Below are 24,493 nucleotides of genomic sequence, written 5' to 3' on the forward strand. Positions count from 1 at the left end.
CTTTTCTCATTTTATTTTCCTCAACATTTGCCCGAAATTACAGACGAGCTCAAGTGTCTGCATTTATGATTATGATCCAAGACTAATGGCAGACCGGCAATGGCCCAAATGAAGCCCAGATCCCTTCAGGGCAGACCCTGATCTCTTCAGGCCAGACCCAGATCCCTTCAGGGCAGACCCTGATCTCTTCAGGGCAGACCCAGATCCCTTCAGGGCAGACCCTGATCTCTTCAGGGCAGACCCAGATCCCTTCAGGGCAGACCCTGATCCCTTCAGGGCAGACCCTGATCTCTTCAGGGCAGACCCAGATCTCTTCAGGCCAGACCCTGATCTCTTCAGGCCAGACCCAGATCCCTTCAGGGCAGACCCTGATCTCTTCAGGCCAGACCCAGATCCCTTCAGGGCAGACCCTGATCTCTTCAGGGCAGACCCAGATCCCTTCAGGGCAGACCCTGATCTCTTCAGGGCAGACCCAGATCCCTTCAGGGCAGACCCTGATCCCTTCAGGGCAGACCCAGATCCCTTCAGGGCAGACCCTGATCTCTTCAGGCCAGACCCAGATCCCTTCAGGGCAGACCCTGATCTCTTCAGGGCAGACCCAGATCCCTTCAGGGCAGACCCTGATCTCTTCAGGGCAGACCCAGATCCCTTCAGGGCAGACCCAGATCCCTTCAGGGCAGACCCTGATCTCTTCAGGGCAGACCCTGATCTCTTCAGGCCAGACCCAGATCTCTTCAGGGCAGACCCAGATCTCTTCAGGCCAGACCCAGATCCCTTCAGGGCAGACCCAGATCCCTTCAGGGCAGACCCAGATCTCTTCAGGCCAGACCCTGATCTCTTCAGGGCAGACCCTGATCCCTTCAGGCCAGACCAGATCCCTTCAGGGCAGACCCTGATCCTGATCCCTTCAGGGCAGACCCTGATCCTGATCCTGATCCCTTCAGGCCAGACTCTGATCTCTTCAGGGCAGACCCAGATCCCTTCAGGGCAGACCCAGATCCTGATCCCTTCAGGCCAGACCCTGATCCCTTCAGGGCAGACCCAGATCCCTTCAGGGCAGACCCTGATCTCTTCAGGCCAGACCCAGATCCCTTCAGGGCAGACCCAGATCTCTTCAGGCCAGACCCTGATCCCTTCAGGGCAGACCCAGATCTCTTCAGGCCAGACCCTGATCTCTTCAGGGCAGACCCTGATCCCTTCAGGCCAGACCAGATCCCTTCAGGGCAGACCCTGATCCCTTCAGGCCAGACCCTGATCCTGATCCCTTCAGGGCAGACCCTGATCCTGATCCCTTCAGGCCAGACCCTGATCCTGATCCCTTCAGGCCAGACTCTGATCTCTTCAGGGCAGACCCAGATCCCTTCAGGGCAGACCCAGATCTCTTCAGGCCAGACCCTGATCTCTTCAGGGCAGACCCTGATCCCTTCAGGCCAGACCAGATCCCTTCAGGGCAGACCCTGATCCCTTCAGGCCAGACCCTGATCCTGATCCCTTCAGGGCAGACCCTGATCCTGATCCCTTCAGGCCAGACTCTGATCTCTTCAGGGCAGACCCAGATCCCTTCAGGGCAGACCCAGATCCTGATCCCTTCAGGCCAGACCCTGATCCCTTCAGGGCAGACCCTGATCTCTTCAGGGCAGACCCAGATCCCTTCAGGGCAGACCCTGATCTCTTCAGGGCAGACCCAGATCCCTTCAGGGCAGACCCTGATCTCTTCAGGCCAGACCCAGATCCCTTCAGGGCAGACCCTGATCCCTTCAGGGCAGACCCTGATCTCTTCAGGGCAGACCCAGATCTCTTCAGGCCAGACCCTGATCTCTTCAGGCCAGACCCAGATCCCTTCAGGGCAGACCCTGATCTCTTCAGGCCAGACCCAGATCCCTTCAGGGCAGACCCTGATCTCTTCAGGGCAGACCCAGATCCCTTCAGGGCAGACCCTGATCTCTTCAGGGCAGACCCAGATCCCTTCAGGGCAGACCCTGATCCCTTCAGGGCAGACCCTGATCTCTTCAGGGCAGACCCAGATCCCTTCAGGGCAGACCCTGATCTCTTCAGGGCAGACCCTGGTCTCTTCAGGCCAGACCCAGATCTCTTCAGGGCAGACCCAGATCTCTTCAGGCCAGACCCAGATCCCTTCAGGGCAGACCCAGATCCTGATCCCTTCAGGCCAGACCCTGATCCCTTCAGGGCAGACCCAGATCCCTTCAGGGCAGACCCTGATCTCTTCAGGGCAGACCCAGATCTCTTCAGGGCAGACCCAGATCTCTTCAGGCCAGACCCAGATCCCTTCAGGGCAGACCCAGATCCCTTCAGGGCAGACCCAGACCCTGATCCCTTCAGGCCAGACCCTGATCTCTTCAGGGCAGACCCAGATCCTGATCCCTTCAGGCCAGACCCTGATCCCTTCAGGGCAGACCCAGATCCCTTCAGGGCAGACCCTGATCTCTTCAGGCCAGACCCAGATCCCTTCAGGGCAGACCCTGATCTCTTCAGGCCAGACCCTGATCTCTTCAGGGCAGACCCAGATCTCTTCAGGCCAGACCCTGATCCCTTCAGGGCAGACCCAGATCCCTTCAGGGCAGACCCAGATCTCTTCAGGCCAGACCCTGATCTCTTCAGGGCAGACCCTGATCCCTTCAGGCCAGACCAGATCCCTTCAGGGCAGATCCTGATCCCTTCAGGGCAGACCCTGATCCTGATCCCTTCAGGCCAGACCCTGATCCTGATCCCTTCAGGCCAGACTCTGATCTCTTCAGGGCAGACCCAGATCCCTTCAGGGCAGACCCAGATCCTGATCCCTTCAGGCCAGACCCAGATCCCTTCAGGGCAGACCCTGATCTCTTCAGGCCAGACCCAGATCCCTTCAGGGCAGACCCAGATCTCTTCAGGCCAGACCCTGATCCCTTCAGGGCAGACCCAGATCTCTTCAGGCCAGACCCTGATCTCTTCAGGGCAGACCCTGATCCCTTCAGGCCAGACCAGATCCCTTCAGGGCAGACCCTGATCCCTTCAGGCCAGACCCTGATCCTGATCCCTTCAGGGCAGACCCTGATCCTGATCCCTTCAGGCCAGACCCTGATCCTGATCCCTTCAGGCCAGACTCTGATCTCTTCAGGGCAGACCCAGATCCCTTCAGGGCAGACCCAGATCTCTTCAGGCCAGACCCAGATCTCTTCAGGCCAGACCCTGATCCCTTCAGGCCAGACCAGATCCCTTCAGGGCAGACCCTGATCCTGATCCCTTCAGGGCAGACCCTGATCCTGATCCCTTCAGGCCAGACTCTGATCTCTTCAGGGCAGACCCAGATCCCTTCAGGGCAGACCCAGATCCTGATCCCTTCAGGCCAGACCCTGATCCCTTCAGGGCAGACCCAGATCCCTTCAGGGCAGACCCTGATCTCTTCAGGGCAGACCCAGATCTCTTCAGGGCAGACCCAGATCTCTTCAGGCCAGACCCAGATCCCTTCAGGGCAGACCCAGATCCCTTCAGGGCAGACCCAGACCCTGATCCCTTCAGGCCAGACCCTGATCTCTTCAGGGCAGACCCAGATCCTGATCCCTTCAGGCCAGACCCTGATCCCTTCAGGGCAGACCCAGATCCCTTCAGGGCAGACCCTGATCTCTTCAGGCCAGACCCAGATCCCTTCAGGGCAGACCCTGATCTCTTCAGGCCAGACCCTGATCTCTTCAGGGCAGACCCAGATCCCTGATCCCTTCAGGCCAGACCCTGATCTCTTCAGGCCAGACCCAGATCTCTTCAGGGCAGACCCAGATCCCTTCAGACCCTGACTACGAGCTCCACAATCATCTTCAGCTTTATGTTGAGAAACATTGTGTGTAAAACATTTTAAAATCCACGTACAAGATGAACTCCTTGTTTTGAGAGTTTGTGATAATGACTGACAGGATCTCTATTTATTTATCCACGCCAGCAGGGGGCGGCAACGCGCCCGAAACACCGAGAAGGGTCTCTACGTCATCAGAAAGCGCCACGTTTACACGCGACAGCGGCGCACTGTCACATAAATAAAGTGATCAGTGTGTCTCCCGACATTACAGCGACACGCACCTCTGACCGCTGAGGACCTGCTGCCGGAGAACATCCGGGTCCCCTGTTGGAGCTCGTTCAGCCGGCGGTCCGATGTGCCAGGTGGGCGAAGACGACCACGAGCTGCTGCAGCGCGCGGAGGTGCCCGGGTAGGTGTGTGTGTGTGTGTGTGTGTGTGTGTGTGTGTGTGTGTGTGTGTGTGTGTGTGTGTGTGTGTGTGTGTGTGTGTGTGTGTGTGTGTGTGTGTGTGTGTGTGTGTGTGTGTGTGTGTGTGTGTGTGTGTGTGTGTGTGTGTGTGTGTGTGTGTGTGTGTGTGTGTGTGTGTGTGTGTGTGTGTGTGTGTGTGTGTGTGTGTGTGTGTGTGTGTGTGTGTGTGTGTGTGTGTGTGTGTGTGTGTGTGTGTGTGTGTGTGTGTGTGTGTGTGTGTGTGTGTGTGTGTGTGTGTGTGTACCCTTGATTGAGATGTGAATGGTGCCGCTAATGAAAAGTCCCAGTTGTCATCTCATGTCGTCATCTTCACATTTAGGGCTGTAATAGTTTACTGCATTAAGAAAGGATATGTTTTAAGGACCGTTATTTTGTAAAAAGCAAGGTTACCTGATATACCTTCTGGTGCCACGGATTCAGGGGTTCATACTCTAAAGCGTTCTCCATAGATTGAGTGGTTCCTTTCAGACCCCGCACAAGAACCAAGACCCTCATTCATTTAGGTAATCAACTATGGCAGGTGACTCCTCTGGTTGTATAGAAGTCTATGCTTCATGTGTTAAAGCTGCATTCTCTCTCCTGACCACCAGGGGGCGACTCCTCTGGTTGTATAGAAGTCTATGATTCATGTGTTAAAGCTGCATTCTCTCTCCTGACCACCAGGGGGCGACTCCTCTGGTTGTATAGAAGTCTATGCTTCATGTGTTAAAGCTGCATTCTCTCTCCTGACCACCAGGGGGCGACTCCTCTGGTTGTGGATTACTGCACATGAAGGTGTCCTAAAGTATAAAATCTAAGCATCTGATTTTATGTTCAACGTGTGTTTTCTTCCATTTATTAGTGTTTCCAAGAAATGTGTGAAATGCAAAGAGGCGACTGCAGCCGTGGTCATCAGAGCGGGAGATGCGTTCTGCAGGTAAGAGACGCTGTTCACGGCCATCTGTCATATACATAGTTCCCATGTCCATAATGCATTATATCATACTTATGATATGTTATCATCAGCTATAGTTCTAGTTAAAAGCGCTTATACATATTCATAATGCTTCGGTACATTATTGCTATCATTTTATAAAGCATCTTTATAAAGACTCTGTTCAGCTGTGTCAGCAGAATCCAGGTTCTGAATGGTTAATGGACCGGCTTTAACACTACATGTCTTCATTCACCCATTCATACACTGATGGGAGGGGCTATGGTTCCACCTGTCCATCAGCAGTAACTAACATTCACATACTGATGGGAGGAGCTAAGGTTCCACCTGTCCATCAGGAGTAACTAACATTCACACACTGATGGGAGGAGCTAAGGTTCCACCTGTCCATCAGCAGTAACCAACATTCACACACTGATGGGAGGAGCTAAGGTTCCACCTGTCCATCAGCAGTAACCAACATTCACACACTGATGGGAGGGGCTAAGGTTCCACCTGTCCATCAGCAGTAACCAACATTCACACACTGATGGGAGGAGCTAAGGTTCCACCTGTCCATCAGCAGTAACTAACTAACCAACATTCACACACTGATGGGAGGAGCTAAGGTTCCACCTGTCCATCAGCAGTAACTAACTAACCAACATTCACACACTGATGGGAGGAGCTACGGTTCCACCTGTCCATCAGGACTAACTAACATTCACACACTGATGGGAGGAGCTACGGTTCCACCTGTCCATCAGGACTAACTAACATTCACACACTGATGGGAGGAGCTACGGTTCCACCTGTCCATCAGGAGTAGCTAACATTCACAAACTGATGGGAGGAGCTAAGGTTCCACCTGTCCATCAGGACTAACTAACATTCACACACTGATGGGAGGAGCTACGGTTCCACCTGTCCATCAGGAGTAACTAACATTCACACACTGATGGGAGGAGCTACGGTTCCACCTGTCCATCAGGAGTAACTAACATTCACACACTGATGGGAGGAGCTACGGTTCCACCTGTCCATCAGGAGTAACTAGCTACGGGGAGGTTAATTTCATTACTAAGCGCTGCATCGTGTCTTAAGATGTGAGGTCATCTTTTAACATTTAGTGTTCAGCCCTGAACCACCTTTCCCTTTTTGGAACGTACTATCCAAATGTGCCTTAGTGGTTTAACCTGTCCCGTATCTGATGTCATACGTCTCTGTGTTAGGGGCTGCTTCAAGGAATACTTCATCCATAAGTTCAGAGCCATGCTGGGAAAGAACCGAGTCCTTTTCCCTGGAGAGAAGGTACGCTGTGTGCTTTATGCTCTGAATAACAACGCTGGTTCTTTACTGACATTTACATGCGTGCATACATACATAATACATACATGCATACATGAGACTTGTCTGGTTGTAGGTGCTGCTGGCTGTATCTGGAGGTCCTTCTTCCTGCTCAATGCTCGCTCAAGTCCAAGAGGTAAACGTCGTTTGCCTCCACCAGCGAAGCTTGTTGTAGACGAGTGCCGGCCTCATCTCGAGCTGTGCACGTTCTCAAAGCATCTCAATTTAGTGCATCCTCACACGTGACTGCTATTCAAGAATTCCTCCATTGGATTTTGTATTGTTGCAGATAATGATCTCATAAAGTAAGAAGCTACAAAGTCTTCAGCTGGTGTTAAAAACAGACCTGATTTCAGACATCTAGCCATTAAATCACACGTTGCCGTGGAGACGAGGGAACAGGAAGTGGAAGCACTGTGGATCAATGGATGGTCTTCAGTAATGAACTGATAACTAGCCACACCATGGCCCCGTTCCCCTCTATAGAGAGATTCTGTATGGAAACCTTGTTTCCTCCTCTCAGTTTCAATGTTCCTAAAGCAACTAAAACACCTCTCCTGCTCCCTAGGGGCTGAGGCAGAATGCTCACAAGAAGTTGAGATTCTTACCTGGCATCGTCTTCATTGACGGTAAATCTAATAGCGACTCCTTCATTCAATGTAAATCATTCTCGTGTATGTCAGGAGGACTTGAGGTGTGTGTGTGTGTGTGTGTGTGTGTGTGTGTGTGTGTGTGTGTGTGTGTGTGTGTGTGTGTGTGTGTGTGTGTGTGTGTGTGTGTGTGTGTGTGTGTGTGTGTGTGTGTGTGTGTGTGTGTGTGTGTGTGTGTGTGTGTGTGTGTGTGTGTGTGTGTGTGTGTGTGTGTGTGCAGAGGGCGGTGCTGTAGGTCAGTCTTTGGAGGACAGACGGAGGATGGCGGCTGAGCTGCAGGCGGTGTTCAAAGCGACGGGGTTCCCCTTCCTCGTGGTGCCTCTGGAACAGGTCAGCGTGGTCTCCTCAGGCTGCATCCACACTACCGCGTTTCCATTTTAACACGCACATCTTTTATTAGTGTTTACGCCTTGCGTCCAAACTACCTCGGAGGTTTAGACACCCGAAAACGGAGAGGTTTGGACACGCCACCTACGCTGTGTTAGAAAAAGAAAGTTGGACCTACTTGGTTGGGTCTCAGTCGCCTTGACGTGTCCTTCCCTGATTCGTCACGCCGCCAGAAGAAAGCTAACACCAGCCTTGATTACTGATGACTCCCAGAGGAGTCAACATGGATAACGGTTCACAGGCCTCGCTGACCTTGTTGTCTGTTGTGCAGCATTTTATAATTCTACTGCCGACAGGCGGAGGAAGCAGCTGTTGTAGCGATTAGCGAGCGGCGTGTCCAGGGACGCTATCGGCTCTACGAGGGCTTCTGAAGGGCTTTTCTTATCAATGCTTATTTTGTTCTGCACAACTATTGTGAAGTTCAAAAAGGAACTGCAAACAAACAATAGTATAAATTCTCTCCAGTGCGTCAGAGACGAGGAAACCAGTGAGAGATGTGTGTTGACCCATAGTCTCTTAAAGCGTTGATTTGTGTGCTTTAATTTTTTTAAGTAAGTTTGATGTGAGTGTGAGACACAAAGAGCTGCTGCCTCGTAACGAAGTTTGAAATTATACCGTTTTTTAAGTGTACAGAGGAATATTTTGACTATCAGGCACGGCCGTTTATTATTAAAGATATAACACTGTCGTGTGTTCAGTAACTAAGCAACCAATCTACTACGAGTGTGCGTGAATCAGTCGGTCTAAAGCCCCTCTCTGACATGCTTTCATTTCACTACGGTTTTACTTGGAGGACTTATCGGTTTCACCTGTAACTGCATTGACTAAACGTTAGTGAACGTGTCCTCCGACCTCCTCTCAGGTTCTGGACCTGCCCAGTTCAGTTGTGGCGGCGGCCCCGGCGCCTTCGGAGCGAGCAGCCGGCGTCTACAAAAAAGCCGTGGGTCGCTTCATTCAGAGGGACGGCGGAGGCCGCCAGGCGCCGCTGGAACGGGAAGAAACCCCTTTAGCTGATGTGCCGGAGTGCCGCACGCTCCTCCTGCAGCAGCTGGTCGGCTCCGCTAAGACGCTGACGGCCAGAGAAGACCTGCTCAACACATTAAGGTCAGACGGAGGCTCATTCGACGCTGACTGTCATTCATTGTGTTCTCACTGAGCTTCATTTCCCAAGTTCTCCCCTCACATGAAGCCATGCGGCCACGAGACGATTCAAACATAAACCCACGTTGAGAATCTGTAATTTGGGTGCACTCTCCTCACAGGCAGCATCTGCTGGTGCACACGGCTCGCACCGAAGGCTACAGCAAGGTGATGCTGGGAGACAGCTGCACCAGACTGGCTGTCAAACTGCTCACCAGTATATCGCTGGGCAGAGGAGCGCAGCTGGCTCAGGACACGGTGTGTATGCCCTCAAATCCAGAGGGTTGTGTTTCCTCTTTTGCTGTTGGCCGTCTCGCATGATATTACATGTGAAATGTGACCCACAGAAATACTGTTACGTTGTAGTTATTGTGTGTTTGTGTCAACAGGGTTTCTCAGACTCCAGGTATGGGGACATCGTACTGGTGAGGCCGATGAGGGACTACTCGGCTAAAGAGATCGCTTACTACAACCGCATGTTCAGCGTGCCCTCTGTTTTCATACCAGGCCTGGACACAAAGGTGAGATCAGCCGTAGATGGGACAGTAACGGGGTGACGTCCAGTTGGAGCCGTACGGTCAGCTATTTGGTTGAGTGGCCTCTTGGAGAAAAGCTCAGCGTAAACTTAATTCAGCTCTCCGGTTCAGTGGATACGTGTCCGGCTTCTATTGTGAAAAGAAAGAATGGAGAAAGTGAAGCTGTTGACCTGCAGTGGGATGATTTTGGTGTAGCTATAAAATACAGAATTACGTAGTCAACGGGACAAGGTCTTGTTATCTGAAGCCTTCTGGTTTCCCTTTGTGGTCTGAGGCACATGGAAGACCATCTTGGCTAGAAATGTCGCCCTCTGTTGTGGGTTCAGGGATCGATGGCCGCCCCAAATCATCACACTTTCTTCCAGCTTGATATTTTGAAACTCGCCTCTGAAAAGTTGTTTAAAAGAAGTTATGGAAATATTGTTTGTTGTCCAACGGGTGCATTCAGCGTGTTTGTGTCCTTCCCACAGACGAGAGACAAGTCCAGCATCCAGCGTCTGACCGAGAGCTTTGTCACCAAACTGCAGGCAGACTTCCCCTCCACGGTCAGCGCCATCTACAGGTCAGCACCGACCCACAAGCATCGTGTCCTCAATGGGAGGTACATCACGGTAATGGCTGCTGGGCGTCGTGTAGACCATTAACTCTCTGCGGTGTTGTAGGACCAGCGAGAAGCTGCAGACGGCGTGTACGAGCTCCTCCTCGGCTGACCACGGTGACCGGTGTCTGCTCTGCATGTGCGCCCTGGACACGGCTGCCGGTGAGAGGGAGTTCACTTTGTCATTTGTATTCTAAGTTTAGTGACTCACCTGGATCTGGAGCCCCCGAGCGGCGCAGGGGGCTAGAACAGGATGAACATCAAACCCATGTCCATTGTCTCTTTGGTTTTGGAGATCTATTTATTCACAGGTAGACACCGTAGCGTTATGCAGGTAGTAAATCTGTTTGCTTTCAGCTGATTCAGAACCCAAACATGCCGGTCACCATCTGCTCTCCTGATGCTCATCACCGGAGGAAGCTAGCTAGTTCAGTAAGGAGAGAAATGGCATACTTTTTGAAGTAAAACATTTTAATTTGTACTTTTCAACACATGAAGAGATCTTAATTATGGCCAGAATGCATTTTAAAAGATGCCCCCAGACCCCCCCCCCCCCTCTCACTGTGTGCATCTGACAACCTGGACACCAGTAAAACCAATAAATAAGAAACAGCAGATGGGAAAGCCGTCTTAATCCTATCATGAGTTGATTGGACGTCTGTGACATCAGGGCTCAACCCTCTTGATCTGTGCACGCGTTCTTTACATGGAAGAAGAGCGTAATGACGTTTATTTCTGCCTTTTTGAAGAAAACGCTTCAGCCTTCAAGGCCACGCTGATCTCAGAGCAGCTCTCGCAGAAGAAACCTCCAGGAGCTCCCAGTGCTGCGGTCCCAGAACCAGGTACAGCAGAAGGTCAGTCATGAATACATTTCACCCTCAAGATTTCTTCCAGGGGCTACTATGATTGACAGGCCAGCGACCTGTAGCGCCTCTCTACGTCACGCCTTCTGTTCATTGGTAGAAGAAAAGCCAAGATGGCGACGGCAAAATTCCCGAACCCGAGGCTTTAAAATGTCGGTCCACAAATGTCTCGTGGAGCAGCTAAAACGTTGGTTTTGTGGCCCCCTGCAGAGACCTCCTCCAGCTCGGCTCACCTAGAGTACCGTCAACGGTTCCCTTGGTTCTTGGTCAGTAAGGTCGGTGTCCTGTGTTTCCATTGCAGCTCCATTGGAGCCAGAATCGGCTGCTGCTACTGGACAGTGCTGCTCCTCTGGTGGAGGAGAGGATTGTGGGAAAGCAGCCGGTGGTGGTGGCTGCTGCTCATCTGCCAGGTAAGTGTTCAATGATGTCTTGATCCAATCTAATCACGGGTCACTCAGACACTGAAGAGTCAAGAGCACATTTACTCTTCAATGCAACGGGACTGGAACACAAGTTCACAAACATCAATGTCTCGTTCTTAAATTCAAAGTAATTGTCCCTTAAACATGCAAAAGGATTCTAAACCTTCTGGACAACCCTGGTGTGTGTTGAGAGTTCTCAAGTCTTTATTCGCCGTGTTCACGGCACCGGTAAATAATCTTCAGTTCCACCATCGGACTCCTCAGCAAGACGAGACATCCCGGGCTGTTCGTCATAATTACATTGTTTAACGATTTCAGAATGCACTGTCATTATTTATGGTTTACTATGCAAATGAATGTACTGGTCTGGCCCACTTGAACTCCAACTGGGCCGTGTTGTGTTCCAGGGAGCCAGAGAGCAGCGACCTGAGGAGGCTGCTGTGTTACAGCTGCCAGCTGACCATCAGAGACATGGTGAGTGGAACACACGGAGGTCATGATGTTCAGGTGCTTGGGTTCACTTAATCCACAGCTTGTTGTACTGATGGCGGCCCGGTTGTGTCTCTCCTAGTCGTCGGTGGACCGTCTCCCAGTCTACATCCTGTCTGAGGCCCAGAGGAGGCTGAGGAGGTGAGGAGGATCCTCTGCTCGACATCACGAAGCTGGTCATGTGGCTTCACTGCTGATCTCAGACCTGGTCATGGACGCCTAGAATCAAGTCCTGGTCTCAAACAAACGCACTGTTGTACTGGAACAACCACTTTATGACCCATCACAAATGTAAACATGGATAATAAGACAGAAACAGTCCTACCTCTGTTGTGTCCTGCAGGTCTCAGATGAGAGAGCAGATTGGGGAGTTCCTGCTGGATCAAGGTGACGAAGGCGATCAGAGGATGACGTGAAGCGTCCACTCTGACTGCACTCTGCTCAATGGGGGAGGAGCTGTGAAATATCAATGTTACAAATATATTGATCTATATGTCTTGAGAGCTGTTTGGTTTTGTCCCATTTCAAATATATACACTCAAACCCAGCACACATACTATTGGTTTACAAACGGAACATAATAAAATGTCTATTTTTACTGCTTCTCCATGCCGTCGTCCACGTTTGTTCATTAATGTGTTTGTCATAGCTCATGTTACCATAGCGACATACCCGGTCAGCAGTAAACCTCCGTCATAGGACTGAAAGCCCAGGGTCGACCCCGAAGGCACCTCGCTAACCCCTCATCCTGCTTCGTCGTGCAGGACCCTGGTCTCTACAGATGGGGGGTCGCTGACCTGCTGCGGAATTCTTCTGGAGTCTCTTTTCATCCTGCGACCGGACATCAGACAGCCAGGAGCATGCTGGGTAGTGGAGTGGCCTCTACAGCTGGCTGTTCTGAGGGTCTGCTGCTCTCTATTCAGGCCCCATGTGTAACCGTAATGATAACAATAATACTGATCAATATTGTATGATTAATGTTTTATTTGGTTAAGATGAAACAAATGAATGCTTGAACAATGTAGTTTTCTGATCTGTCAGTCACCCCAGAAATGTGTTTTTCTTTACCTAAAGACATTTCCAACATAAATTGGTGCATAAATATATTAAAATGCAGAGAGTGAACTGTGTCTGGGCCCTGGCTGCAAGACCCCACCTTTATGGGAGTGTAGTACTTAATGCTACTGTCATAGTACTTTATGTATTCCATATTTAGGAACACATACGTGTTCGTGTACATACAACTGTATTTGTTTGGTCTAGAATGAACGTTGTCTCGCTCCAACACGAGCAGCACATGCATTCATTCATGGGTATCACCCGTTTGCGTGGTTGTAATATTTTACAGTTTCTATGTATTATTCGTGATAATCCGGGGCTGCGCGCTCCCGTTCGGGGCGTTTGGCCCGGCCCGCTTCCCGTACACCTCTGAACTGGCCTCTGGGATTGCAGTTCTTAGACACTTGGAGAGACGCGAGCGAAGGAAAGTCGGACTGCAGCCTCCACAAAGCCGAGCGCGCGCAGCCTCTTTGATGGAGCCGCTCGTGCTGTGCGCGCGCGTCCCCCCACAAAGCGCTGCTCAGGTGCGTCGCGGCTTCACCTCTCCGGCGCGAGGCAGGCGGGATGCTCCGCTTCGTTGGGCATTCGGTGTCATATGCTGCCATGTGTGCACGGCGTCCATTCAAGGTGCTGCGCGGCTGATGCGCGCGTCCGTTTGGAGAGTTAGGGCATCTTCCTCTCCGGCTCCATGATGGCGATGTTCCGGAGCTTTGTCTCGGCCGGCCGGGGCGGCCAGCAGCCCGGCTCCGGCTCGCTGGCCGCCCCGGCAGAGGGCGTCGAGAGCCGGTTCTCTTGTCCCATCTGCCTGGAGGTCTACCACAAGCCCGTCAGCATCGCCAGCTGCGCTCACACGTAAAGTACACGCTTCTTGTTTGGATGCGTGTTTGTGGTGTGTGCGCGTGTGCGCGAGCGGTAGTTATGCGGAAGGAGACGCGCGTGTTTCTGTTTGTAACGATTGATCATGTTTACATCTGACAGCAGCCTCTGACTGTCATAACCACACAACCACACACACACTGACACACACACTGACTCTGACACGCACACACACACACACACACACACACTGACTCTGACACACACACACACACACACACTGACTCTGACACACACTCACACACTGACACACACACTGACTCTGACACACACACACTGACTCTGACTCACACACTGACTGACTCACACACACTGACTCACACACACTGACTCACACACTGACTGACTCACACACACTGACTCACACACTGACTCACTCACACACTGACTGACTCACACACACTGACTCACACACTGACTCACTCACACACTGACTCACTCACACACTGACTCTGACTCACACACTGACTCAAACACTGACACACACTCTGACTCACACACTGACACACACACTCTGACTCACACACTGACTCACACACACACACACTGACTCTGACTGACACAGACACACACACTGACTCACACAGACACACACACTGACTCTGACTCACACACTGACTGACTCACACACACTGACTCTGACTCACACACACTGACTCACACACACTGACTCTGACTCACACACACTGACTCACTCACACACTGACTCACTCACACATACTGACTCTGACTCACACACACTGACTCTGACTGACACAGACACACACACTGACTCACACAGACACACACACTGACTCTGACTCACACACTGACTCTGACTCACACACTGACTGACTCACACACACACACTGACTCTGACTGACACAGACACACACACTGACTCACACAGACACACACACTGACTCTGACTCACACAGACACACACACTGACTCACACAGACACACACACTGACTCTGACTCACACACTGACTCTGACTCACACACTGACTGACTCACACACACACACACTGACTCTGACTGACACAGACACACACACTGACTCACACAGACACACACACTGACTCTGACTCACACAGACACACACACTGACTCTGACTCACACACTGACTGACACACACTGACTCTGACTCACACACTGACTCTGACACTCACACACACACACACACTGACTCGCACTCTGACTCACACACTGACACACACACACTCTGACTCACACACTGACTGACTCACACTGACAGACTCCTCACTGATAGTGTGTGTTCTTGTTTTCTAATGTGCACACATATACACACATATGATGTTTTGTACATTAATGATTGGCTGCTGTTGGTCAACGCTGATCTTATGCAGTCAAGTAAACGGTGACTTGACTTTATCAGTTTATTCCTGTTTGTTGTTATCTTTCTTTGTCTGGAGCTGAAAAGAACAACAAAGAGGACCTCAGGCAGCCTCACTTCTATTAATAGATAAAGGAAGAATGCAGCTATTTTTACTCCTCTGCTGGGCATGGTCCATAGCAACACCCACAGCTGAGCAGGGAAACAGACTCACCTGTGTTATTGAAGGCTGAAACAGACTCACCTGTGTTATTGAAGGCTGAAACAGACTCACCTGTGTTATTGAAGGCTGAAACAGACTCACCTGTGTGGTAAAGAAGGCTGAAACAGACTCACCTGTGTTATTGAAGGCTGAAACAGACTCACCTGTGTTATTGAAGGCTAAAACAGACTCACCTGTGTTAAAGAAGGCTGAAACAGACTCACCTGTGTTATTGAAGGCTGAAACAGACTCACCTGTGTTATTGAAGGCTGAAACAGACTCACCTGTGTTAAAGAAGGCTGAAACAGACTCACCTGTGCTAAAGAAGGCTGAAACAGACTCACCTGTGTTATTGAAGGCTGAAACAGACTCACCTGTGTGGTAAAGAAGGCTGAAACAGACTCACCTGTGTTAAAGAAGGCTGAAACAGACTCACCTGTGTTATTGAAGGCTGAAACAGACTCACCTGTGTTAAAGAAGGCTGAAACAGACTCACCTGTGTTATTGAAGGCTGAAACAGACTCACCTGTGTGGTAAAGAAGGCTGAAACAGACTCACCTGTGTTAAAGAAGGCTGAAACAGACTCACCTGTGTTATTGAAGGCTGAAACAGACTCACCTGTGTTAAAGAAGGCTGAAACAGACTCACCTGTGTTAAAGAAGGCTGAAACAGACTCACCTGTGTTATTGAAGGCTGAAACAGACTCACCTGTGTTATTGAAGGCTGAAACAGACTCACCTGTGTTAAAAAAGGCTGAAACAGACTCACCTGTGTTATTGAAGGCTGAAACAGACTCACCTGTGTGGTAAAGAAGGCTGAAACAGACTCACCTGTGTTAAAGAAGGCTGAAACAGACTCACCTGTGCTAAAGAAGGCTGAAACAGACTCACCTGTGTTATTGAAGGCTGAAACAGACTCACCTGTGTTAAAGAAGGCTGAAACAGACTCACCTGTGTTATTGAAGGCTGAAACAGACTCACCTGTGTTATTGAAGGCTGAAACAGACTCACCTGTGTTAAAGAAGGCTGAAACAGACTCACCTGTGTTATTGAAGGCTGAAACAGACTCACCTGTGTTAAAGAAGGCTGAAACAGACTCACCTGTGTTAAAGAAGGCTGAAACAGACTCACCTGTGTTATTGAAGGCTGAAACAGACTCACCTGTGTTATTGAAGGCTGAAACAGACTCACCTGTGTTAAAAAAGGCTGAAACAGACTCACCTGTGTTAAAGAAGGCTGAAACAGACTCACCTGTGTTAAAGAAGGCTGATTTTAAGGTAACGTGGTGAACATATTCTAAATATAGCGAACACTTGAACTGATACTCATTTATTCAGGCGGGCCTATTTTTTAGGAGGTTAGAATATGAGAACGTAGTTGTTACTATTCTTGTTGAGCTTGTTATCGGTGGACTGGGGGGCCGAGGTGGCCCAGAGCCAGGAGGGTTTCCTCTCCCGTGGTTCTCTCGAGCAACAACTTGAACCTTTTCTCCCCGCGCTCTCTGTTGTCTGCTGCTCCAGGTTCTGTGGGGATTGCCTGCAGCCATGTCTACAGGTGACTTCGCCCCTCTGCCCTCTCTGTCGCGTGCCCTTTGACCCCCTGAAAGTGGAGCGCTCCTCCAGCGTGGAGAAGCAGCTGGCCTCACACAAAGCACCCTGCAGGGGCTGTAACAAGAAGGTAGGAACTCATGGGGGCAGCTCTCCATCGTGGGTGTATGTCTGGTACATAATGACATCCAGTTTCTATTTAAGCTATATATATATATATATATATATATATATATATATATATATATATATGTGTGTGTGTTTGTCCTCAGGTGGCTCTGGTGAAGATGAGGTCCCACATTGCTTCCTGTTCGAAAGTACAGGAGCAGATAGCTAACTGCCCTATGTTCGTCCCGGTAGTGCCCACCTCCCAACCCATACCCAGGTACACCCACTGTCAACACGCCCACCTCCCAACCCATACCCAGGTACACACACTGTCAACACGCCCACCTCCCAACCCATACCCAGGTACACACACTGTCAACACGCCCACCTCCCAACCCATACCCAGGTACACACACTGTCAACACGCCCACCTCCCAACCCATACCCAGGTACACACACTGTCAACACACCCACCTCCCAACCTACACCCAGGTACACACACTGTCAACACGCCCACCTCCCAACCCATACCCAGGTACACACACTGTCAACACGCCCACCTCCCAACCCATACCCAGGTACACACACTGTCAACACGCCCACCTCCCAACCCATACCCAGGTACACCCACTGTCAACACGCCCACCTCCCAACCCATACCCAGGTACACACACTGTCAACACGCCCACCTCCCAACCCATACCCAGGTACACCCACTGTCAACACGCCCACCTCCCAACCCATACCCAGGTACACCCACTGTCAACACGCCCACCTCCCAACCCATACCCAGGTACACACACTGTCAACACGCCCACCTCCCAACCCATACCCAGGTACACACACTGTCAACACGCCCACCTCCCAACCCATACCCAGGTACACCCACTGTCAACACGCCCACCTCCCAACCCATACCCAGGTACACCCACTGTCAACACGCCCACCTCCCAACCCATACCCAGGTACACACACTGTCAACACGCCCACCTCCCAACCCATACCCAGGTACACACACTGTCAACACGCCCACCTCCCAACCCATACCCAGGTACACACACTGTCAACACGCCCACCTCCCAACCCATACCCAGGTACACACACTGTCAACACACCCACCTCCCAACCCATACCCAGGTACACACACTGTCAACACACCCACCTCCCAACCCATACCCAGGTACACACACTGTCAACACGCCCACCTCCCAACCCATACCCAGGTACACACACTGTCAACACACCCACCTCCCAACCTACACCCAGGTACACCCACTGTCAACACGCCCACCTCCCAACCCATACCCAGGTACACCCACTGTCAACACGCCCACCTCCCAACCCATACCCAGGTACACACACTGTCAACACACCCACCTCCCAACCTACACCCAGGTACACACACTGTCAACACACCCACCTCCCAACCTACACCCAGGTACACACACTGTCAACACGCCCACATCCCAACCTACACCCAGGTACACACACTGTCAACACACCCACCTCCCAACCTACACCCAGGTACACACACTGTCAACACGCCCACATCCCAACCTACACCCAGGTACACACACTGTCAACACGCCCACATCCCAACCTACACCCAGGTACACACACTGTCAACACGCCCACCTCCCAACCTACACCCAGGTACACACACTGTCAACACGCCCACCTCCCAACCCATACCCAGGTACACACACTGTCAACACACCCACCTCCCAACCTACACCCAGGTACACACACTGTCAACACGCCCACCTCCCAACCCATACCCAGGTACACACACTGTCAACACGCCCACCTCCCAACCCATACCCAGGTACACACACTGTCAACACGCCCACCTCCCAACCCATACCCAGGTACACCCACTGTCAACACGCCCACCTCCCAACCCATACCCAGGTACACCCACTGTCAACACGCCCACCTCCCAACCCATACCCAGGTACACCCACTGTCAACACGCCCACCTCCCAACCCATACCCAGGTACACCCACTGTCAACACGCCCACCTCCCAACCCATACCCAGGTACACACACTGTCAACACGCCCACCTCCCAACCCATACCCAGGTACACACACTGTCAACACGCCCACCTCCCAACCCATACCCAGGTACACCCACTGTCAACACGCCCACCTCCCAACCCATACCCAGGTACACCCACTGTCAACACGCCCACCTCCCAACCCATACCCAGGTACACACACTGTCAACACGCCCACCTCCCAACCCATACCCAGGTACACACACTGTCAACACGCCCACCTCCCAACCCATACCCAGGTACACACACTGTCAACACGCCCACCTCCCAACCCATACCCAGGTACACACACTGTCAACACACCCACCTCCCAACCCATACCCAGGTACACACACTGTCAACACACCCACCTCCCAACCCATACCCAGGTACACACACTGTCAACACGCCCACCTCCCAACCCATACCCAGGTACACACACTGTCAACACACCCACCTCCCAACCTACACCCAGGTACACACACTGTCAACACGCCCACCTCCCAACCCATACCCAGGTACACACACTGTCAACACGCCCACCTCCCAACCCATACCCAGGTACACACACTGTCAACACACCCACCTCCCAACCTACACCCAGGTACACACACTGTCAACACACCCACCTCCCAACCTACACCCAGGTACACACACTGTCAACACGCCCACATCCCAACCTACACCCAGGTACACACACTGTCAACACGCCCACATCCCAACCTACACCCAGGTACACACACTGTCAACACGCCCACCTCCCAACCTACACCCAGGTACACACACTGTCAACACGCCCACATCCCAACCTACACCCAGGTACACACACTGTCAACACGCCCACATCCCAACCTACACCCAGGTACACACACTGTCAACACACCCACCTCCCAACCTACACCCAGGTACACACACTGTCAACACACCCACCTCCCAACCTACACCCAGGTACACACACTGTCAACACGCCCACCTCCCAACCCATACCCAGGTACACACACTGTCAACACACCCACCTCCCAACCTACACCCAGGTACACACACTGTCAACACGCCCACCTCCCAACCCATACCCAGGTACACACACTGTCAACACGCCCACCTCCCAACCTACACCCAGGTACACACACTGTCAACACGCCCACCTCCCAACCTACACCCAGGTACACACACTGTCAACACGCCCACCTCCCAACCCATACCCAGGTACACACACTGTCAACACGCCCACCTCCCAACCCATACCCAGGTACACACACTGTCAACACACCCACCTCCCAACCTACACCCAGGTACACACACTGTCAACACACCCACCTCCCAACCCATACCCAGGTACACACACTGTCAACACGCCCACCTCCCAACCTACACCCAGGTACACACACTGTCAACACACCCACCTCCCAACCCATACCCAGGTACACCCACTGTCAACACGCCCACCTCCCAACCCATACCCAGGTACACACACTGTCAACACACCCACCTCCCAACCCATACCCAGGTACACACACTGTCAACACACCCACCTCCCAACCCATACCCAGGTACACACACTGTCAACACACCCACCTCCCAACCCATACCCAGGTACACACACTGTCAACACACCCACCTCCCAACCTACACCCAGGTACACACACTGTCAACACACCCACCTCCCAACCCATACCCAGGTACACACACTGTCAACACACCCACCTCCCAACCTACACCCAGGTACACACACTGTCAACACACCCACCTCCCAACCCATACCCAGGTACACACACTGTCAACACACCCACCTCCCAACCTACACCCAGGTACACACACTGTCAACACACCCACCTCCCAACCCACACCCAGGTACACACACTGTCAACACACCCACCTCCCAACCTACACCCAGGTACACACACTGTCAACACGCCCACCTCCCAACCCATACCCAGGTACACACACTGTCAACACGCCCACCTCCCAACCTACACCCAGGTACACACACTGTCAACACACCCACCTCCCAACCCATACCCAGGTACACACACTGTCAACACACCCACCTCCCAACCCATACCCAGGTACACACACTGTCAACACGCCCACCTCCCAACCCATACCCAGGTACACACACTGTCAACACACCCACCTCCCAACCTACACCCAGGTACACACACTGTCAACACGCCCACCTCCCAACCCATACCCAGGTACACACACTGTCAACACGCCCACCTCCCAACCCATACCCAGGTACACACACTGTCAACACACCCACCTCCCAACCTACACCCAGGTACACACACTGTCAACACGCCCACCTCCCAACCCATACCCAGGTACACACACTGTCAACACACCCACCTCCCAACCCATACCCAGGTACACACACTGTCAACACACCCACCTCCCAACCTCAGTCCCACTGTAACTCTAGAACCTGTGCTGTCTATCGTAAGAACAGACTGTATGCAATCCATCCCATATACTCTCTGACTCACCTGCAAATCATAAAGCCATATATATAAATCTATTTGCTATACTGTACATGTACACACAGTGTGCTCAGTGGGGTCATTAGCACAGTTAACCCGGGTCTCCTGTGTCTGTGTGTGTCTCCATGTAAACTGTATGCAGCAATATTCCAAACCGGTCCACGTTCGTGTGTCCGTTCTGTGGAGCCAGAAACCTGGACCAGCAGGAGCTGGTGAAGCACTGCATGGACAACCACCGTAATGACCCTGGTAAAGTGGTAAGAAGTGGCCTCACTTAGTCTGGACTAAGTCACACAGGAAGTGGTTCCGTGTGTCATGACACAAACCTTTTAAGAAGAACCGTTTAAATACTGTAATGTGATGTTATGATGGTTTATATGTAGTACATCACCACCAGTTATAGGACCTTTTGTTTAGGGCCCAATGATTCCCACAACGCAGAAAACACGGATGGAATTGTGGAATTTCATAATCAAATGTGAATCAACTTAAAAAATGTGGAATATCATAGAATTTTCCAATTCGACCCTAACAGCTACATTTAGAGCAGAGCAATATCCAAAGTACTCTTATTATTATTAGAAGTGTGAAGAAGACTTTCTTTGACTTTCTTTAATCCACCCAATTTATTAATATTCATAGCATCTTCGTGGATTGTTCTAGAATGTTCTCACTCGTTCTGATGACCACATGTGGTTAAATCACAGCGTTGAGAAGAGGAAACAAGGGGCGGCTGTGTAGGTGTGGCCTACTTCACAGATGTTGTATGCTCGTTGGTGTGGCTCCGCCCCTCATGAGGCTCCCGTGGTTCACACGGCCGTGGTGCTGGTTCATGTGTCAACATTAGTCATAATGTTGTGTTCAGTGTGTGACTCGCGTGACTCCACCTGCACTGTGTGTCTGTCTCCAGGTATGTCCGGTGTGTTCCTCCATGCCGTGGGGAGACCTCAGCTACAAGAGCTCCAACTTCCTCCAGCATCTCCTCCACAGACACAAGTTCTCCTACGACACCTTCGTTGTAAGTCCAGTGCTGATGCGTCAGCCGGTACCGGCCGTGTTTGGATTTCCTTCATGATTATGAAGCAGGCAGCCAGAGCACTTTATGACCTGACCCGCAGCTTGCAGCACAACCCAAACGACGGGGAGCCTCAAACAGTGAGCAACTAACTAGCCGACCTTTGACCTGATGCTGCCTGTGTACGGCTGTTATGAACCAGTTCCTATTGAGCACAGAAGAATATTCACTGTATATAAATACTGTAAATACACTATCATTGACAAGTCCAGACTGACCCTCCACAGCGCTCGGCCCAGAGGACGACTCTTAATGTCTGAATGAGGCTTTCATCTTGCAGAAAGTCTCTGTACTTCTAGACGTTGATTGTTTAGTAGATTGAGAACAAAACGCTGTTCAGCGGCTCAACCAGACGGACAACAGAGAGACAAAGACCCTCTGAGCAACAGCTGGTGGAACAGAAACCAGCTTCCTGTTTCAGAGTTTCACAATAAAGCAGCCGAGAAGAAGCTGGAGTGAACTTCAGCTCCTCTTCAGACGTTTAGTGTTTGGCTGGTGGAGCATCAGCTGATCTCATCTCAGTTTAAACCTCTTCACTCAATATTTAGAGCTGCATGATGAAAGTGATTCAACCTCCAGGTCAGCGGGGTCCTCATGTCATGTGACCCTCTGGGAACGTCCACTAAATAGAAGTTTCAATCAGTTTATTCTGCTTTTTTTGGGGAAAAAGCTATTTTAAATGTAAATAATGCATTGGGTGTCTTAAATATTCAGTTTTTATGTCTGTTAGACAGACAGACAGATGGCCTCTAGAAGAATCAGCGTTACACTGAAACCAACCACGTCAATAAAGTTGGATAATTCAAAATGTCTAAAATCCTGAGACGAACCAAAAAGACGTGTGTCACGAACCGGGCCATGACAAAATATCTCAATATCATACATTTCATACTCACACATACCTGAACCTGATATCTGGAGTCATATGTCACTTATGAGTGATGAACTCTTTGTACTTCTTTAAACAGAATTCAGTAGTATTCATTTGCACTCATCGGTGCTTATAGGACATCGGTGTCACTATAAACTATGTAACTGTTTTTGATCTGAGATGAATTTCCACTTTTCTGAGTAAATATGACTGCGTACCTTTTTTAATTTCCAAACAGAGGATTGAATCACTCCATCGTTCCAGAGATCTGTTAGAGAGACCTCCATCTTACATCAGCCTCCTCAAATACTGAAGTTCTGTATGAGCTGTTGTGTTCTTTGTGTTTGTTAAGGACTACAGCATCGATGAAGAAGCAGCACTGCAGGCGGCTCTGGCACTGTCACTGGCTGGAAACCACAACCACCCTGTCACCGAGAGCACCAACCCCCAGTAACTAGCAGTAACTAGCGCGCAAGAGCTAATAAGGAGGTATTTTGCAAAGGTAAACAGAGAAAATGAAATGAAAGTATAACATATAATGAATCAAAATCCACTGTATTCATCTCTACAAATGGATGCAACTGCTCCGTAGTCGGCGTGTCGTATTTAGCAAAACAAACCATAATAATTGTATTAGCGCAGCATACACACACCAGGAGAGCTCACCCTGTTGCCCGGTGTCCTGTCCATGGCTCGTGGTCACATGTTAGGACCCGTTGGTTAGAATGAAGAAGCCTCACGTCCTCCACCAACAACACCAAGATACACAATACAACCCTAATATTCTGAGCTGTAACTTGTGAAATAAGCAGCAGTTGGCTTGTATTAACCTTTTGATAATAGGAATAGAAAATAACGTTAGCTAGCCATGCTAAAGTTGAAATAGCATTACAATTCTTACATGAAGGTTTTCAACGTTAACATCAGTTTGAGAGCCGAGCGAGCTAAACTTAATACAATGTGTTTGCTGTTTAGCGTTAGCTTCTAAGTTTTATAAGTCACATATAAATATTTCGGTTGTTTCCCTTGGAGGCCGTCTGGCGTGGGCGCTGAGCAGGCCACTGTATTCATAACGACAAGATGATCAAAGAATATGTAAACATTGACAAGGAAGCGTAATAGACGGTCTGGATGGGTCCGAGCGGCCTGGAGACATTTAATGTAACTTGGCTCCTCCCATTATTGGGCCTTCTCCTTCCACTGCACGACCCGGTCTGCTGCTCCACACGGCCACAGGCCCTGGAAGAAACTATCAATAACTACAACAGAAGGTGTGTTACTACATGGTACGTTTGAAGATA

General features: G+C 50.9%; 2 protein-coding genes across 8 annotated transcripts in view; both read left to right on the forward strand.

Moving 5' to 3' along the window:
- The first annotated feature begins 3,896 nt into the window (after positions 1 to 3,896).
- ctu2 (cytosolic thiouridylase subunit 2 homolog (S. pombe)) lies at positions 3,897 to 12,208 on the forward strand. 5 transcript variants are annotated; one of them, XM_034552151.1, is made up of 16 exons: positions 3,897 to 4,196; positions 5,096 to 5,170; positions 6,400 to 6,478; positions 6,591 to 6,650; positions 7,083 to 7,143; positions 7,385 to 7,494; positions 8,414 to 8,655; positions 8,814 to 8,949; positions 9,081 to 9,212; positions 9,698 to 9,789; positions 9,890 to 9,987; positions 10,575 to 10,679; positions 10,899 to 11,098; positions 11,518 to 11,584; positions 11,682 to 11,740; positions 11,943 to 12,208. In XM_034552151.1, the coding sequence occupies exons 1-15, from the start codon at positions 4,141 to 4,143 to the stop codon at positions 11,717 to 11,719; spliced, it is 1,551 nt and encodes a 516-aa protein (XP_034408042.1). In that variant the 5' UTR covers positions 3,897 to 4,140; the 3' UTR covers positions 11,720 to 11,740; positions 11,943 to 12,208. The 5 variants fall into 5 exon arrangements, with proteins under 5 accessions (XP_034408042.1, XP_034408043.1, XP_034408039.1 ...); XM_034552152.1 differs by having other exon boundaries at positions 3,902 to 4,196; positions 10,575 to 10,667; positions 10,990 to 11,098; XM_034552148.1 differs by having other exon boundaries at positions 3,907 to 4,196; positions 10,990 to 11,098.
- An 843-nt stretch (positions 12,209 to 13,051) lies between these two features.
- Positions 13,052 to 24,493, forward strand: part of LOC117744064 (E3 ubiquitin-protein ligase RNF166) — an 11,687-nt gene continuing 245 nt past the window's right edge. Inside the window, exons 1-6 of one of the 3 annotated variants that reach the window (XR_004611162.1) lie at positions 13,052 to 13,510; positions 16,594 to 16,750; positions 16,893 to 17,005; positions 21,389 to 21,503; positions 22,157 to 22,401; positions 23,545 to 23,657. Coding sequence is in view for 2 of the 3 variants with exons in the window: in XM_034552155.1 (XP_034408046.1) it covers positions 13,347 to 13,510; positions 16,594 to 16,750; positions 16,893 to 17,005; positions 21,389 to 21,503; positions 22,157 to 22,264; positions 23,545 to 23,646 (759 nt within the window). In the remaining variant the exon portion in view is untranslated. Of the gene's footprint in view, positions 13,511 to 16,246; positions 16,351 to 16,593; positions 16,751 to 16,892; positions 17,006 to 21,388; positions 21,504 to 22,156; positions 22,402 to 23,544 lie in introns of those variants that run through there. The other 2 variants (XM_034552155.1, XM_034552156.1) reach the window with 2 other exon arrangements.

Source organism: Cyclopterus lumpus, chromosome 15, assembly GCF_009769545.1.
Source record: "Cyclopterus lumpus isolate fCycLum1 chromosome 15, fCycLum1.pri, whole genome shotgun sequence".
Classification (NCBI taxonomy): Eukaryota; Metazoa; Chordata; class Actinopteri; order Perciformes; family Cyclopteridae; genus Cyclopterus; species Cyclopterus lumpus.

Coding starts and splice junctions, on each gene's coding strand:
- ctu2 (XM_034552148.1), top strand. CDS start 4,141: ATGTGCCAGGTGGGCGAAGACGACCACGAGCTGCTGCAGCGCGCGGAG. Junction 9,213..9,697: donor TACCAGGCCTGGACACAAAG/GTGAGATCAGCC, acceptor TCCTTCCCACAG/ACGAGAGACAAGTCCAGCAT. Junction 9,988..10,574: donor CGCCCTGGACACGGCTGCCG/GTGAGAGGGAGT, acceptor GCCTTTTTGAAG/AAAACGCTTCAGCCTTCAAG.